General features: G+C 32.8%; 2 protein-coding genes across 3 annotated transcripts in view; one reads left to right on the forward strand and one right to left on the reverse strand.

Annotated features, from left to right (window-relative positions):
• The window catches only part of LOC118199881 (mitochondrial-processing peptidase subunit alpha), a 56,324-nt gene extending 50,755 nt beyond the window's left edge, over positions 1–5,569 (reverse strand). The window contains exon 1 of the mRNA XM_085824073.1: positions 5,434–5,569. Coding sequence (XP_085680199.1) covers positions 5,434–5,495 — 62 coding nt within the window. The 5' untranslated portion in view covers positions 5,496–5,569. The remainder of the gene's footprint in view (positions 1–5,433) is intronic.
• A 1,509-nt stretch (positions 5,570–7,078) lies between these two features.
• Positions 7,079–19,321, forward strand: part of LOC118200100 (uncharacterized) — a 68,583-nt gene continuing 56,340 nt past the window's right edge. Inside the window, exon 1 of one of the 2 annotated variants that reach the window (XM_085824074.1) lies at positions 7,079–7,228. The gene's annotated coding sequence lies outside the window, so the exon portion shown is untranslated. The remainder of the gene's footprint in view (positions 7,229–19,321) is intronic. The other variant, XM_085824075.1, reaches the window with a different exon arrangement.

Raw genomic sequence — 19,321 nt, forward strand, 5'->3', positions numbered from 1 at the left:
GTTACCATAATGTAAAGATCAACCAAAGCTACAATTGTAACTTGTACCTGTTAATTATCTAACTGAAAGAAGAGCATACGTTTCCTTCAAATTTACACTCGTATGACTCGCATAAGTTTGGTGGTATCTCCACCAACTTTCACAATCGACAAGAAAATATGTTAGCACTTTTTAATTGTTTTCCATATACCATGTTTAAAAGCTATACCGATTTTAAACACTAATCGGTACTATTTCGTTAGAGCGGCGTAAGCTAAAAATGAATAGAAAACAATGCTACAATAACAACAGGCCAAATTTTGTGGCTTGAGAATTTAACATTTAAAATATCATGGCTCGAGATTTCTAGTTCTCATTTGAAATATCACTTTTTGCCATATTTTGAGTACGATGGATTACACAATTTGGCAATTACCTAATGACCAAAAGCCTGCCATAAAATTCTTTCAGAACAACGGAATAATTCATAGCAATAAACGTTGTTCTCAAAATCATCCGATAAATTTAACTTTTGACACGAGGAAAGCTCCTATATGGTGTTGTGAACGTATGTTCTTGCCATGGAAAGAAAAAAGGATTGAGAACCAAAACACAGTTTGAAGACTCGCATCTTCCTTTCTTCAATGCCATTCGTTTTATCTATCTGTGGTGTCAAAAATCGACATTAATTGAATTTTGCTAACTTCAGTTAGATATCCAGTCATAATATGACAATAGATTGGAATAACTACTTTAAAATCTTTTTACAAAAAGAAAAAACAATGTTGGACATGTTTTTCTCAAACGATGGGTATTAGAGGGTTTATGCCAGGAAAGCAACAAGGATGACAGCATTATATTTTCATACTGCTGGGAAGGATATAAAAATGAGGAATTAAGAGATGCTGGGTATGAACATTTCACTGTAAATCACAGTTATAATTTTGTAGACCCTGAAACTGGATGGTAATAAACTGTGGAGTGACTATGGGGGAGTGCTAAATGGCAAAATAAATGTCAGCAGGGCACAGCTGGCCACCATTTAGAGTCACATTTGATAGAATTTATGTGGCATCGGTTACATTCATCAACTGAAATTGTTTCTGCAATATTGAATGCCATTTGTAATTTTATGGTATCTGTTTAGACTGAATTTAGTTTTGTTATTTTTTTCACCTTTGATACCAGTTCTCTAGTAACACATATAGTTTCTGAAAGCTTATGTCACAAGTAGGAAAACTATGAAATCTTACGGGCAGAGTGAAAAGCTTTTAAGAGCTATAGGACCCACAAAGTATTAGTAAAACGTTGGAAACATGACATCAAACATTGCTGAAACGCTCGTTTCATGTACTTATATGTTAAGAACTCAATATAAAGAAAAACACAACTCGTTGAAAGAAAACAATATACGTTGGGATGTTGAAAATGTGACTTGTTAACGATTTCAAACAAAACCCATTAAAAGAGGCAATCAATGTACAATTCATGAAATAAACATTGAGACATGGAGAAAGACTCTTAACATTGGGCACATTTTTACAAGAGCAATAGCCTCACACTTTGCATGCTCATCATTTGTCAATGAATCGAAGCAGTAATCTATCGGTCAATCCACATTCCAGGTTCGTTGTCCGATCGCTAAACTTGATATAGTGAAAAGTCTGCAGGGCCACAAAATTATATCGATGCTAATTGTGCTTCTGAGTCTCGATAATGATTGCGTCCATTATGTAACAAACAAAACACTTGTAGCGTCTGAAGAAATGAATATCCAGAGGCTGGATCTTTCCCATATATCCTTCAGGTACCAGTCCTTTTTGTAGAACTTTACCATCAGGTACTTCAGAAGCAGATAATGCATGAATATACAAGAAATAGAGAAGTCATTACGGAAATACATCTATCTATGCACACTTTATGGGTCCAATGGCTCCTAAGCACTAGTCTATCTGCCCCTAGGACTTCACAGTTTTTCTACTTGTGACATAAGTTTTCAGAAAATATATGGGTTTCCGTAAAACCGGTATCAAAGGAGAGAAGTTGTCAGTAACAACTGTTGGCAAAAAAAAAGTGCTGCATTTTAACTGATGCTGCTCTAATAGAATACAGTCAAAAGTCGTTAATTCGGACACCCATAATCCGGACCTCAAAGCTACGAACTTTCTGCGCATGCGTCTCATTGACGCATGCACGCAAGACCTTTACGGCTGGGAATATGCGTATGCGCAAAGTACGTTTACGAATGCGCGTTTAATATATAACGGATAGTATAAGGTAAGCTAAAATTGGCTGATCTTTACAATATGGTAACTGGTAGTTTGGCGACATTTTGGAGGCGATAAAGGTTACTACCTGGGACTTCGGTAACAATGTGAGCAGTACTCAGTTCCGATTACGCATTATTTTGTGTGAGCGAAATGAGAGATCATGTGATATGTCATGTAATATTAATGGACGAATTACGGTTCTTTAATCGGAAAAGGGGGGAAATCGGGAAAAAATCTGGAAATTTTGTATTTGCCTTTATTCTGTGTTGTGTGAAACAGTGTTCATTAACTTTTGGATCCCATGGCCCTAACTAAAGTGAATTCAAAATGCATATTTAGTGGGATTGAAAGGGGTAATAAGTGTTTCTTTAAGGTTGTGCGAGATAGAAGTAAAGATGTTTTATTAAGTTATTCATTTTACCTGGTACCTTGGTGTGAACTATAAGTACGATTTTAAAGATCCTGAAAGAGAAATAAGAAAAGTTTATCGGACACGTAATCAAGATTCTGAAGAATAATAGGTAAGTTAGTATTTTTAATTATTTGAGGATATTATTTTTATGCATTGTTCTAAATGTAAGGTGGAAGTAAAGTAATTTGCGTAAACATGCATGGAAATAATTTAAATATTTAACATTAAGTATTTGTAACCATTTGTAATGAAGTAAAGGTATGAATTAGTTAGTGACGTTTGTAATATAATAGATAATGTAGAGGTAAAAGTTTTTGGATATTTTATTTATTTTATACGGGGAAATGTTCATATTTGGTAAGGGTATGTACTTTTTCGCGAACATATATGAAAAGGTAATTTCATATATGTTCTTTTTACCGGGTTTCAAGATTCAGAAAATTGTTATGCATTTTCGTGAAATTTTTCTAATTTATGAGAAAAAAGCAGTGTACATGGATATAGTGAAGTGTGCGCAATGCCATTTTTGTGCAATTCTGGGATGTTTTTTTAAGTAAAAATAAGTCGACATGTACATGGTTTAGTGATATTTTAATTAAATGATAGTTATTTTGTGAATTTTATGTTTGTAGGAATTTGGTATACATTTAAGTTGAAGCAAACGTGCATGGAAATAATTTAAATATTTGACACTAAGTATTTGTAATGCTTGCGGTATGAATTCGTTGGTGACATGTATAATATAATAGATGATTTAGAGGTAAAAGTTTTTGGATATTTTATTTATTTTATATGTGGAAATGTTCATATTTGGAAAGGGTATAAACTTTTTCGCGATCAGGTAATTTCATATGTTCGTGAAATTTTTCTAATTTATGAGAAAAAAGCAGTGGCGTGTACATGGTTTATGTGTATGTGTTATTTTGAAAAACGCGTAAGGAGTAAGGTATCGTGTACTTTTTCCCAATTTTGCAGTGAATATCTGTCATGATTAAGCAGTTTTGTTAGATAAAATTTCTAGCATAAGTGTAATTCGGCTAGTAGATTGTTGGAAGAAGTGTTCAGTAGATAAAAAGAAAAGAAACATGTCTTTACTTCGTGAAGACAAAATGGCGGGGGGGAAAAAAAAATAGAGGGTTGCTGTAGGAGAGTTGGTTGGCAAATTTTCGCAAAAAAAAAAAAAAACGCCAAGTTACCATAATGTAAAGATCAACCCTAAAATTAACTAATTCAGTTAATGTTGCCGATTGCGTTGTTCCTTAATCTTTGAATTGGATTCGGCTTATTATTTTTTGCAGACTGTTAGAGCAATTTTATAAAAGTAGGCTTGAACTTTCAATTATGTCAAATAGAATTTCTGATATATACTTACTAATATGTAAAGGATCTACAAAGCGAAAGTATGTTTCGAAGTCCATTAAACAAAAAGTGGAATTGCTGCAAAAAATGGATAAAGGCCTAAACTTTGTTTATCTTTAACGCCGCGGCGTGCAATGAATTGGAGGTTCATCTGTCAGCACTATCCTTATCTTCAGGGCAGATGTTTTTATTTTATTTTGCTTATAATTCCTTACTAAATGTAGTATTTCATCTCGATGTATTCCGTCTTTGATATGATTTAAATCAAATTCCTCGTCATTATAATTCGCTTCCGATAGCGAAGAAAGTGACAGAGGTTATTGAAAATGAAAAAATTTCGATTGACAAATTAGTCGGTATTCTCGACACAGCAATTATAGAACTTGAACAGCGGAACTTTGTAAGTGAACAAGAAATTATGTCTGTTTATAGAATTAAAGAGAATGTAATATCACATAAAAAACAAAGCAACTTAAACAACTTACATTGAAGGAAATGTTTAATAAAGTAAACAAATAAATATTAAGCTTTTTTTTTTTTTTTTTTTGTAAATTTTGATACCCTTTAGAACAGAATTGTTCTTTATTTCATACATTATGGTTTCATATTTTTAATTTTATAATTTCTGCATACCATCTTACCAGATTTAAACTGATGATCTATAATCCGGAGTCGCCAAAGTCCCTACGAATCCGGATTAAGGACTTTTGACTGTAGTACCCACTGATCTATTATATTAATAGAAAGAAATGTCAACTAAAATGAAGACAAATTATAAAGCAATTAGCAAACAAGTCAAATGAAAAACCTGATAATTTTTAATTCTACATGTACTTGTCTACGAAAGCTAATTTCCTCAGCAGATTGTTTTCTACGTTGTTGGGAGTACTAATTTATATTTTTGATAAATTACACTGCATCAAGTATGCACAATTTAAAATTTTAATTTTCTTTACTGTTATCACAAAATCCTATTAAAAGCACCTTCGCTAGAAAAGGCATTTTAATTTCCAGCCCTGAGATTTAAACATCAAATGATCTTTTCTGAAGCAACAATAATTATAAAATCTGATATATACTTCAGAAGGAGAAAGAGCAAGAATTTATAATTTTACTGTCAAACCTTAAGCAGTCATCTGAATTTTTAGACCGCTTCAAAGACTTTATCAAAATATGAAAGGAGGAACTGAAAGTTAAGACGTTCTAAAATTTTACTTTCACAGTCTGAACTGTACTTTAACAAAAATCATCAGCTAATTTCATACAGTAACAGTAAAAACATACCTATCATCACTGCAACAAATAAATTAAAGATATCTAAATATACCCAATACGAATAAGTATTCTAAGATAATGTACTAAAAAAACATGCTTTCATATATTTTCAATATTGCACAATTTTACGGTTGATACCTTGTTAAAAAATGCTTCAATGTAGAGTTAAGACAAACACTGCAAGACAACGATACCGCCATGCCTTTGCCTTTTTGTGACTTGGGAAAACGATGTTGCCATTCACAATTTACTTAAAATTAAATAGCCTCTGTCAGAAGAATTTAGCTTAAGATCAGTAAAATACTTATATAAAAGTTAGGATATTTTAGAGAACCTTGAATTTAGCTAAGATTCAGAGTGTCGAATTCGCAGACACGCTCCCACCCACTCAGCAAAATTCCACAGAATTTTGTGATTTGAACGAAAATTCAATAGATATTTCGGTCAAAAATGATGTTATTAATGATCCAAAACAGGATGAAGTTCCCCTGTGCAATGTGACGACAGATGTGGATTAATTTTGACGTTCTACGAACTGAAACAGCAATATGAAGAGATACAACGGCAAAAGCGATGGATGAAGCGGGCCTCGACGCCACTGGACGCTGCCGGTTTCAAGCAAATTGACCGTGCTGGTGACCTCTTTTCTTTAAGATTGCGAGATTGCAAATAGCCTTGACATTCTGATATTCCGCCTTCTCCCGACAAGGGATGATTTTCTAAATGTTATCGAGAAAGAAAGATTAGCTAAAGAGCTTGAATTGAAAGAGAAAGAAGCAGAGAGACTTGATACACTTAAACAGAATATTTCTGTTGCTAAGCCGAATTCCGCTCGAAAGCGCAAAGGCCAGAAAAGTGATAGCGAGGGATTTATTTCCCAGCTTCCAGGAAGCAAGGTAAACCTCTGATTATTGACCTAAGATATTGAAATTATAACTTCAAATGTTCGTAATCTAAATATATCCAATATAGCAGATAAATCTACGCCTTCAAAAACATCTAATGAAAGGTTTAATGAATGGAATCATCTAATGAAGGTGAATCCTGCTACTAGTCAAAGGTGAATCCTGCTACTAGCCAAAGGTCAAAGGTGAAACCTAGTAGAAACAACTTCCAAGCAATAAAAGAGTCCGTTGCAGTGCAGGTTTATCCATTGGGCAGTGCGCCCAGGGGCCCGGATAAGCTGGACCCAAGCAGAATTCCTGGGTGTAAATTTCAATAGATGAAGATTAAATTTCGCTAGAAAAATAGTAAATGATTTTTCAAAAATAATCCGGGCCTCTGTCCTACTCGTCCATGTTCGTATTGCCCATCGATATCTAAAGTGGCTATCACGGGTTCTCTAGTCTGGACACCGTCGAGAAGGAAGAAGGGTCGTTTTTTGCGATCTACTGGGCAGACAGCGAGTCCGGTGTCATCAGCTTCACCAGCTGGACAACCTAATTTCACAACAGTAGTCTGGTGCTGTGCGCATTACTTCATATTTTCGGGCATCTCTGCCACAGAATATATCCAAAGATTCAGATAAAAGTCCGTAAGAGGTTATAGGCCTTAAGAACTACTAAGTTCTAAAAATTTAATTTAGAAATAGTAGATACTACATTACAAGAAACTGGTGTTCAATATTGATTCGAGCTGGTCACACAGATAATTTATATTTCATTTTTACAATTCGTAGTCATACTTCTATTCAAAAACATTTAAGGGAAATGAATTTTAGACCAAAATTTAATGTATTAATATAGCAAGATATTTTCAAATGCCTATTAACTTCGCATTTTTATTTTCATCACCGTTGTCGAAGAAGAGGAAGCTTGTTATTGTGTATTTTCTTAATGATGGGGCGAAGTTCCTGAGCGTAATCAGTTTCTTTTTCTGAGGAAAAGCTTTACTTTCTTTTGTTTTTATAGGGAATTAATAATAAATTAGAAAGGTAATCAATGCTTTCAATTTAAATTCGAAACTTTCTGTTTTGCTTATGCACAGTTGTTTTCCAAATGTGAAAAGAAACGCATAAATGCATTTCTTATCAATTCTTGTTCTGTAGAATACCGTGCACATTTGAGAAGATAGCATTTTAATTTAACTTTAAATTTCATCTGCATTATTGAAAGTGTGTAAGAATTCATGTTGATTAATATAAAATTTTTTAAAAAACATGTAGACTATGAATGTGAGTACTTGTTGCATCTATTTATCGTATGTACATTATGAATTATGAAAAAATATTCATAATAATGTAACTATTATATAATGAGAAAAAATGGTATATTTATGCATACTAACTGTAATAAAATGTATTTAAAATTCTTTTATCTTTTTAATTTGCTTCTTTTATTTTCTTCATAGTTATTGTATTTATTTTTCGTAAAATACTACGTGTTATTTATTGTATGGATGTATCGAGATGCACTTCCTACAAATGCGTAATTTGTATGCTTTTACTGCTTTACAAGTCCATATAGTACGTATGCCCTGTTGTTTATTATTCTTTAATCGCTTTTCCATAAAAATGGAAAGAATAAATATAAAAGTAAACATAAAAATGGAAGAAATAATGTATTTTAAAACGTATAAGTCTTGAATTTCATAATGAAATATCTAAATTAAAAGTAATTAATTAATGATTTGTAAAATACCATGAGACTGAATTGTGATTTCATGTCTACATTTTTCAAAAATGGTACAAAGATAATTGTGAGAATTAATGAAGTTTCATGTAATTTTCTGCATTTGAAATAAGCTCAGAGTGATCAATAATTTGAAATTCTGTTAAATACTTAAATTTATTTTAAAATGCATCGTGAATTGATGATTGAAGACTTGCAAAACTGTCTTGTGTTAAAACTGTGTTGTATTTACTTGTGTTATATATGTATTGAGTGTATAAATCCTTATTTGTAATTTAAGTATTATTTCAAATAAGGTAAGCAGTAAATTGTTTGAGAAATGTGCTTTTGCATATGTTAATAAAATAACTGGCCCATTTTCAAATTTTGCTTACGTATGCTGTCCCAGAAGAAAAGAACGAAAATTCAAGATAAATTATGTTTAAAGTTTAATTTGAGCAATGCATTGCATAAAGATGACTATAAAAAAATTTCTACAATTCAAAATGTAACAAATCAATTGAAATTTTTAAGATATAAATCTTAAAATGTGTGATCGTAGGCAAAATGTCTGTCCCTTTCAACTATCTCTTTATTTTGTAACCTAATTAATTTTTTAAAATAAAGTTTAGTTATTATAAATATGAGCTATTCATGTGTTATATTCATGACAGAAATTAATTACAGAAGTTTTTTTCTTAAATCAATAGACAAATAACTTGTCGTCTATTTCATGTCAAGTCCGTTACCTTGAGATAATTTTACCCAAAATTGGTTTGTAAATCTGTCTAAAAGGGGCAGTACATATTCAATGATATAGATAAACTACTCAAGCTAAGTCTTGACTACTTTGAATATGTATGTCTCCCCTTTAGGCAGATTTACAAACTAATTGGGGATAAAATAATCTCAAGGCATGAATGAAGTGATGAAGTGGAAGACAAATTATTTTTTATTGATTTGAATTTTTTTTAATATTTTAAATTGTAGAAGTATATTTATAGTCATTTTATGCAATGCATTGCTCAAATTAAACTTTAACCTTTTGAAGACGGGATGGCCATTATAGTGGCCATAGAAACCTCTGTTTGAAAGGACGGGGTTGTCCACTTTAGTGGCCATGGCTTTTTCCCCCATTTTCCAGGCTGAAAGAGTGGGGGGAAATGTGAAATTTTACATCCCTGGGGTTATAACCACTTATCTCTTTCAAAGGTTTTTGTGTTAAGAATCTGGTTTTTCCCAATTTTTTTCCTTTTAGTTCTTGTAGCTACATAGCTACAGAATTCACGATAACTGCGTTTGTAAATTGTAAATAGAACCTTGCGTTGCTTTAGAATATTGTATATTTTCGTAAGTTTTTTAGGAATTATTTTCGCATTTTTCTAGCAATATGCCCAAAAAGGAAAAGAGATCTGACTGAAGAAGAAATACGAAAACTTCTTCAAGAGCTTGATGATGAAATATATACACATACATATATCTGTATGTTTAATACATGTATGCATAAATCCACACCTAAAACACATACATATAAATGCATATGTGTGCCTGTGTGTGTACATGTACGTGTCTGTATATACGTTATTCCCATTTAAGGGTACGCATGCTTTCCGCTTTATGTGCATATCTGCACTTATACCATATTATACAGAGGCTGCTCACACATTTTTTAGACGATGTGTATTGTATTCACAAAACTAAATCACATAAAATTATGTTTTAAATGCTTTATTTAACATCCTTTATTCTGAACTATCTTTCGACACCGCAATTTACAGGATAATAATGCCTTTTGAAGTGGCAGAAGAGGTATTCTATCCTATTCCTCCTAATAGAGTCCTGTTAGGGTTTTGGGACAACGTTTTAAAAGTCCGAAAGCACAAAAATCCATATGAGGTATAAGTGACACATCGGGAGATTTAGTAGGGATATCAGTGAAGGGTATGATTTCAGTTTTTTGTTCCATTTCTTTTAGGAAGTTTACAGTGGATTTTGGTGTGTGACTGCTAGCTTTGTGCTGATGGAGTCTCACAGATTGATGGCACTTTGGGTAAAGCGATTGTATTTCATTCAGAAAAATTGGCAATAAAATATGTTCCTTATAATATTTGGAGTTAATCTTGTCATTTTTTTGCACACTCTTTATTTTTAACTTTCCATTATAAGAAAAACCAACAACAATCATGAATCCCTGAGAAAAACTTTCTTTCGATTCTTTGAACTGTGTACTTAAATTTTTTTCTTCCCTTTTATGATAATAAATGGCTCGGGTAGGGTAGACTTTAAGGTACCCCTTGTATTATGGCGAAGTTGTTGTTTGATTTATCTCCAAGTTGTTGTTTTATTTATGGTAGCCTGAGTAGTTGAATGTTATGGAAACCCTACTGTGACGTAATCGGGCGCATGATTCTGGGAAATTTTGAATCATGGGATGTTTTGTAAATGTTTTTGTGATGTGTGTTGGTTTGATTCTTTAGATGGTAGAATGGCCGAATGTAGTAAGATTAATTTGATGTTTCTGTACGATTTGGAGCGAAAGGGGAAAAGAGCTTTAATTGACTAGTGTGTAAATGAAGGTTTACTTAGTAGCCATTTTAAGTGTCCTGTATCTAGTCGAACGTAAAAACCGTTTAGTCGTCTTGTCGAACGTAAAAAACTGTTTAGATAGATTTGAATGGGTTTGTAGGAAGAAAGGTTCAGATGGTCACTATATGAAGCATTCGATCAGAAAGAGTACCTGGTTTGAAAAATGTCATTTGAGTATGATTGATATTTTGAATTTTACGTGGCTCTGGGTGTACAAAGCAAACTCGAAAATCGTGCTAAGTGAATATTTGCTTTTGGTAGTGCTTAAATGTGTAACATGCTTTAACTTTTTTTTGTTATTTTATTTTTGGGTTTAAAATGTATTTTTTGTTTGCCTATATTGTAGAATTTGGTGCTCCTTTGACTTTTTAAGTGAAAATATATCGATGTGTTCATGGACAAAGTAAAGGGAGGGCGCAATGCAAGTTTGTGTAATTTGGGATTTTTTTTTAAGTGAAAATAGGTCAACGTGTACATGGATAAAGTTAAAAGAGTGCACAATGCCATTTTTGTGCAATTCGGGAATTTTTTTTTTATGTGAAAATAGGTCGACGTGTACATGTATAAAGTCAAAGGAGTGCACAATGCCATTTTTGTGCAATTTGGGGATTTTTTTTAAAGTGAAAATAAGTCTATGTGTACATGGATACCGAGTTTGTGCAATTGTTTGTCTTGTTATTTTGGCTTTGTGTAGCGGCGATTTTTGGTGCAAAATTCGCCGCTTCGCAAGCCAAAATAACGCGTCAAAGAATTGCACAAAACCGGTATCTATGTACCGCCAAAAATCGCCAAGTTTCGCCAAGGGGTACCCTAAACTATACTTTTACCAATGCCTCTTTTTTTGTTACAATCATTTAAATACATCCATGCTTCATCTATTGTGACAGTTGTTTTCCATTTTTCTTTGGATAAGTGTTTCTGATACAGAATTCTGCAGCGTGTCCTGCGTTGAGCAATATGCTTTGGGAGAAGACGATGCACATTGCGTTTTTTTGCTTTCTTAAGATTTAAATCAACGTTTATCATTTTGTTTACAGTGGACACCGAGCATTTTAATGATTTTGCAACTGTCCTTTGACTAGGGGGATTTTCTTTTATTATTAAACAACGTACCTTTGCAGTAGTCGAAGATGTCCATTTTTTTCTTGAATACTTGTTTGGAATTTTTGTCCCACTTGAGGCTCCAATTTGACGTTTTTTTCCTTCCTTGTTGATGATATTACCTATCAACGCTTTAGATATCACAAAGCCATGACTCTCACATCGTTTTTGGATAACGGAGTATGCATATTTCTCTTCGGAAAGAGCGTAAATGTAGCCTTCGAACCACCGCTTTGTTAAATTCGCCATTTTGAATAAAAACAAAACTTCAAGTCACAGACGATAATTTTGACTTTTAAAAACATAGTACAACTGCAATTACTTCTTTTGCAGCAAACGATTTTTTATTACCGCTTACCAAAATCGTCTAAAAAATGTGTGAACAGCCTCTGTATCAATGCAGACTACATACTACATGGATATGTAGGTATACATTTCCATAAACAAATATAAATTCCCATGTACTTGTATACATGTACTTGCATAACCAGGCGGAAGGGCTGCGCCCGTATAAAACAAAACAAAACATGTACTTGCATTCTTATGAGTTCATTCTTAACAGTTCTGTCTGTTTTTATTTCCATGTATATCTGTTTATGCTGTCTGTTTTTATTTCCATGTATATCTGTTTATGCTGAAGTGACCTTCACACATGGAAGTTTACTGTGATTATACTGTTATTCAAACAAATCACAAGAACATAAATATAAATTTTGGGTCAAAGAAACAACAGTAGTTTTACAATTTCAATCTGAAACCTGAAAATACAGTAAAACTAGTCAATCAGTTTGAAAGGTCATCTCATGCCATTAGATTCCAGATTTACTGATGTACTGTTATTTTAAAAGGTACCTCCGCATCAGTGTCTCAATTTCAGGGTCAAATAATTTTGAAGTAAGATGTTCAGAATGGATTATAGTAGCATTTGTGAAATTTCACTGTCTGTTGAGCTCCGAGAATAAAAACAGGATGTAAAAGCTTTTAAATAATGTACAAATCACTGTTGTAAGACAACACATGTTCCCCATCTGAATTTCTGAACCTTAACCTTTTAAGTGATTGAATGACTTTGTCATTCATTAGACATATCTCAGCAACTACGTTCAAGGGCAAATTCCTGGGGGCATGCCTTGGGCACTCAGATATGAAATAGTTTCGATACAACAGCATAATGACCAAGGTGTAAATGAAACCAATGAATAGCTGCTAAATCTTCAATAAAAAAGAGAAGAACAGTTAATTCAGCTGTGTCAGTATAGATTTCGCATGACCTTACAATGAAGATTTTTTGAGTAACTGCAAGTAAAGATACTCGCTAATATATCATAGAATTTAAATTCCACCATATAAAATATGCCGCCATGGTTGATGTCAAAGCTGTTACAAAGACAGTCCGGAGTTGAAACGAACTGGTTTAAACAATAGAGGAAATAGAAAAATTCACATGCGACAACGATTTCAAACAGGAGAGAATTTTGCTGACCAGGCACCTGAAATTATCTGGAAATTTCTCTTAATGTGCTAAATTATGTAGCATAATATAGAATAACATAATACAATATTGAAGACAACTAATTATCGTGTAACTTTTGTTTCACATTTTTTGAAGACGCTATGCATAGCAAACAATTTTCCCTTCAATTTGAAAAACTCTTTGCACTAAGAAATTACCTAATGATACTCGAGTGAACACGTTCCCTTAGTGAGGCTGAGAATTTAGTTTTAGACAAATGAAAAAAAAAAAGATAAATGGAATTTACGTTTTAAATTATGGGTTTGCAGGCTAATAATTTGTCATTTTTAATGACTTAAATTCATTCTATTATTAATACTTGAAATATATCACTTACTTATTGTCAATAAACAGTATAAAATGGTACATGATTAAATAGTGTTTTTTTTTTTTTTTTCAAATTAAAATATTCTAAAAAACAGTTTTTGAGCACCTGTTTTATTATGCATTAATTTTTGAAAAGAACTGAATTTTAATTAGTAGCACTTATGTAGTTGAACATTGCAGTACTAACAGTCTACAATAAAGTAAAATTATTTTTAATTAAACCTGTTATATTCTAATTTGCTGAAAGTTTCCTCCTTAAACAGTATGTTATCAAGCAGATTTTGAACAATAATGTAAAATTAAAATTTCATTACGCCTATAGAGCATAATCTTAACAGTTCCACTGCACTTTAATTTTGAATCATTTCTATAGCTTTAAGCATTTATTTTTTAATTATTCCCTGTATGGAAGAAAGTTCAAAGATATAGCTATATTTGATAATATATACCAAAACAAATTTAAAATTATAAGGACATTTGACAGGGGAAAAAAAAAAAAAAAGACAGATAAAGATTGGTTAAATTTTAAATTGTCCAAGGAAATAATCAAATAGTTGAAATATTTTTTTGACATAAAATTAATATAAAGATATCATAGAGATAATTATTGTAAGCACTTAGTAAAGACGTAGTTTTGCAGTGCAATGTAAAATTCAAACCAAAATTTTATAAAAATGAAAGTAATGTCCTATATTATAAAGAATGGCATTTTCTTCAAGGGAGGTTTACACATTTCCCAGGAGTCTCAATCCGGAACAACTGTAATATGAAATTTTCCCTCAGTGACGAAAAGCATCTTGAAGTCTGGTCACTAATCCCTACACTTCCCTTCCTTTTGCGACATAGATGCACCCCTCTGAGAATCAGTTAAATTACACACAATAATCTTTGTTGCAAATAGGAGGCGATTTCTTAAAGGGGGGAAAGCATTCGGTTCAAGAGTCCCCGTCCTTTCAAGGCTTTTCCTGCTACCAAAGCCCCAGTCTCAAAAAGTTAAATAGTAATTTATCTTGAATTTTCTTTCTTTCCTTTTGGGACAGCATATGCAAGCAAAATTTGAAAATGGGCCAACTCTTTCATTCATGTACACTGGTTATCATAAATTAAGGAAAAATCACGATTACTGAAAAAGTTACATGTAGAATTTAATGAAACTTACCCACAATATACAACACATAATAAGGTATCAAATAACATAAAAAGAAATTACCAGACAAATATGGTAGTATAGAAATTAGCACATGTATAAAATGAATAAATCGAAGGTGTCAGTTTGCTATAGGAAAAGTACCTTCAATATGGAATATGATTGCCTCTAGAAGCAATACAGCGATTTGTGATGCTTTCAATTATGCATTTCAATTATCAGTTCCATAGGAAGCGAGAGCTGTTGCTCTTGCAAAGCAGTTGCAAGCGCAACAAGGGTCTGAGGGGGCGGAATGAGAGCAGCTAGACGTCTCCCTAGAGCATCCCAAACGTGCTCGATAGGATTCAAGTCCAGGGATCGAGCTGGCCACTCCATGCGCATAATTGTTTCCTGTTGAAGATAATCATCAACGATGCGAGCCCTGTGGGGTCTTGCGTTGTTGTCCTGTAACAGGAAAGCATCACCTATTGCCCCAGCATATGGGCGCACATAAACATCAAAGATGTCATCTCTATAAATCTGAGTATTCACGGTTCCCCTTGGAAAGACATGGAGGTCTGTGCACCCACCCAAAGAGATGCCACCCCAAACACAGACACTGCCCCTTCCGTATGCATCTCTTTCAAGGATGTTTGACAGATGATAACAGGTTCTAGGTTCTCTTCATATCAAATAACGCCTACTATCGCTTTCTAGACTAAATCTGGACTCATCTGTAAAGAGAACCGCCCTCCATTGATCAGGTGTCCAGTGGACATGTTGTCGTACCCACTGAAAACGGTCCCTCCTATGGCATGACGTGAGCGGCATACAAATGGCTGGTCGCCTCATATACAGACCACCTTCGTGAAGCCTTCTACGCACAGTTGACATTGACACGAACCTTCCGGTGGCTGCAGCAAGGGAGGATCTAAGAAGAGTCGGAGTAGCGGCTTTATTCCTGCGTGCACATAATGTCAAATATCGGTCATTGGTGCTCGTCGTAGCACTTGGCTACCTCCTAGATGCCGAATCTGTGGTTTGAAATTACCTCCAAAGTCTATGAACCACAGAAGGATTCACATTTAGCTATCTGGCCACTTCTGTTTGACTTTGTCCTGCCTCTAGTCTCCCAATGGCTCTCCATCGCAGTTCTGCAGGCAAATGATGCCTGGAGTTCATTGTTACGGATTGGCTATCTCAGGTTTCTGATGTCAAGCTCACAGTGAAATATGTGGGCTTGCTCTCAAACATGGACTTTTATGCTCCTCGCAGATGACTTATTCCAAAAGCAGTGCCACTAATTTGCATATCACAGTTTTACTCAGCTACTCTTACGTGGCAACATATTCAAATTTTACACGGTTTGGCTTATTTTTGAGGGAATTATCACTATTTTTGTGATTTTTCCTTAATTTATGATAACCAGTGTATATGTGAAATAAGTTTTTATTTATAGGTATTGCTTAAAAATGAAATGTTGTAATTTTTAGGATCTGCTGTCGTATATAAACTGGGTTGGCAAAAAGTTTCACAATTTTGCTTATTTAAATTTTTTATTTACATTTCAAACTTAAAGCCTAAAATGTCTGAAAATATGTGGTTTTCGCATGTACAAAATAAATCCGAAATAAAAACAAAAATTTAAGTGTATGTTTAGGCGTGAAGTTTCTCATCAAAAATGTTTCACGAGAAATTTAAACTAACAGATCAATAATAAATTCCAAACAGTTTCAACACAAATAAATTAAAAAATTTTAAAAAAATGAAAGCAATGCAACAATTAAAATAACTCTACAAAATTAAAACAATAAAAAAGTAAATTCGCTTAACATTCAAAATAGTTCCCAAAAAAGCAAAATATTAATTTCAAACAAAAATTTGTAAGGACAGACATATCACATATATAATCCAATATGCATTCATTAATAAATATGCCAATCACACAAAGCATGTGCACCAAAATGCCATGACTTAGCTAAGTCAGACATCTTCTAACGATTCAAAATTTGAAATTTTACAATAAAAGTTGCTTCTTAAGTCAACTTACTGCAGGAAAAACCAAACTTCGTCGAGAACCACGTTCTTTACCTTAAGTAAATCTACACAAATCCATCAGAAACACAATATTTTTTCTGAATCTTCATGTCAGACCTGCACTTCTCTCATGTCAAGTTCGGCTTCAAAAATCCTCTATCCCATAAAAACTGTAAAAATACACCTCTATTAGCATGAAGACAACCATGAACAAATATTTCATTAATAACTCCTACAACATATCTTCTTGAACTAAATCTAGTTTGAATACACTCTAAAACATGTGACTGATATCTCTTCACAACATCCTTCATGGAACTATATGCCATTATTCAAAGCGTAACCATAAAACCATCCCGATGAAATGAAACCACCTTCCTCATAAAAGTTTCTGTGTAAAAAGGGTTGCCATACAAACAAAAATCTCAACTAAACCATCCAACACAAAACATCGGCACATTTGGTGACCACTTGTATCATGCACCGTATATGACATCTTATCCAGGGAATATTTCAGAAGAAAAAAATTGATGATTAAATAATTAGAACCTTTAGGAGAGGAAGGAACTTTAAATGAAAAACTCAATTGAAAAAGTATATAAGAATTAGTGCTCATGTATTATTGCAACCACTTTGGTGAATTTTGAAGAAAAACGGTTGTATTATAAAAAAAATATATATTACATACATACGTATTAGTATGTACATATTTTAAGTTTCAATTATTCCAAAGGCTTAAGTAAACCTAGTTGCAAATAGGTTTTTGTTATGGTGGCAGTTTCGTAGCAATTGTATTGAGAAAATTCGGAGCATTATTCCTTTAGCAATTTTGCGACAAAATAGTGTATTCCTACAGAAATTTCTCCTCTCTTCTATTATAGGAAAATCCTTCAAGCATAAATTTTCAAGTCGAGTTTATGATGCAAAATAATTGTAATTTTTCGAAAAAGTGGATGGCACTTGGAATACAACAAAAAGAATGCGTGCCAAAATGGCAATTGTTTGAAACTGAATATTTGTCATGCACTTGGTTTGAGTAATTGCTATGCATGTGGTTACCAAATATGTGGTTACAGTTTGATGTGTTCTCTAGCTTTTGAGATTTCTACCAAGGTGGTTGCAGTAATACTTAAGTACCACAAAATTTAATGTTTTGGTAAAAGTATATTTTTTGTTTTTAAGTTTAGGTAAGTTTTGGTATTTTAGGGTACTTCTTGGTAAAATAGTAAACCAAAATTTGCAGATTAAAAAAGCTAAAAATATTATGGTTATTAGCTTTTGTCGAGGTATGTGGCTCAACACAGAACAATTTGTAAAACCTTGTGTGAAAACTATTTAACAGGAGATAAATGGAAATACATTGTGACCCTTGATGATGCATGGGTTTACCAAAAGGGTGCAATAAAAAAAGATGTATTTATATTATCAAAAACAAAGAGAAAAAATTACAAACTCCATCGATGCAAAAAAAAAAAAAAAAAAAAAAAAAAAAAATAAAATAAAATAAAAAAAATAAAAAATAAAAAATTCTAGCAAAGGGCTTATGATTGTTGCAGGATTCTGTGGTGAGAAATTAAAAATAAGAAGAATGAAAAAAAAATCTTAAAATCAACTCAATGTATTATCAGGAGAAAGTTTTACATTTGGTATTTACGGAAGAAATTCCATTTCTCTATCCCAATGATTTTCAAAGAATGAAACTTCATCAAGACAAAGCAACAAGCCATACTTAGAAAAGTACACTGTATTCCTTGAAAAAATGAAGACTGGTACAGGTATTTCATATATACATTTTCAGTGTATTCTTGTAAAGTCTCTTTATGTTTCACCTATGTACGATTGTGTGTTTGGTTTCTTAAGAAGAGCTCTTTCTAAATGCAAACCCATCACCATATAAGGATTCTGGGAAGTAGTGAAAGAGAAATGAAAATCAATACCCCTGGAAATTTTATAAAAAACCTTCTATCATGGAAATGGCAATGCAGACATATAGTTGTGAAAAAAGGCTATCAGATCAAATATTAAAAAATATATACTTTTTATTTTGAAACATTAATTAAATGGCATCAAAATCATTCTAAAAATATGTAAATACCCTCTGTGTGCTATAGCTCAGCTTCATATCATTGTCACGGATTTATGCTTATGTTGGGTTTTAAATATTTATTAGGTATTGCTTCAGTTCGTTATTAAAAGCCATGGAACTAGTATGTTTCTAAAAAGCAGTTTAAAAGTTGGTACCAAGTATTTAATCTAGAAATAGTCATTTTTATCGACTTGTTTCAGTATTTTACATTTTGTGCAGCTTATTTTTGTTTTCATCATTTTATAATGATGGTCAAATAAGCAAAATAATTGCATACTTAAGGTATCAAGGAAGGATGCAGCACAAAAAGGTCATTACCAGTTTTATTGCAGAACAGTGAACTTAAACCAATGCTTAGAAAGCAGAAATGAATCTGGGTACACCAAAATTTTTTAAGGCTTAGCTCCTCTAAAACTCTTTATCTGGCCCTGATGATCGTAGTTCGTAAATAAGCAGCACTGAGTTGGAAGATTTCCACATTGTTATAATTTGCAGTTGATCAGATTAGTTATAACAGTAGAAATTTTGGTACTTTCATATTAAACCAGTCACAATGAAATTGGCGTGCACAAATTGCAGGATGTGAAAAGACTTCAGCAAAAAATGCATCAGTGCAACAAAAACATTGTTGAGAAAATGAA

The sequence above is a fragment of the Stegodyphus dumicola genome, chromosome 9 (genome assembly GCF_044657685.1).
Source record: "Stegodyphus dumicola isolate Sdum_Otavi_A_Nest chromosome 9, ASM4465768v1".
In the NCBI taxonomy this organism is placed as follows: domain Eukaryota; kingdom Metazoa; phylum Arthropoda; class Arachnida; order Araneae; family Eresidae; genus Stegodyphus; species Stegodyphus dumicola.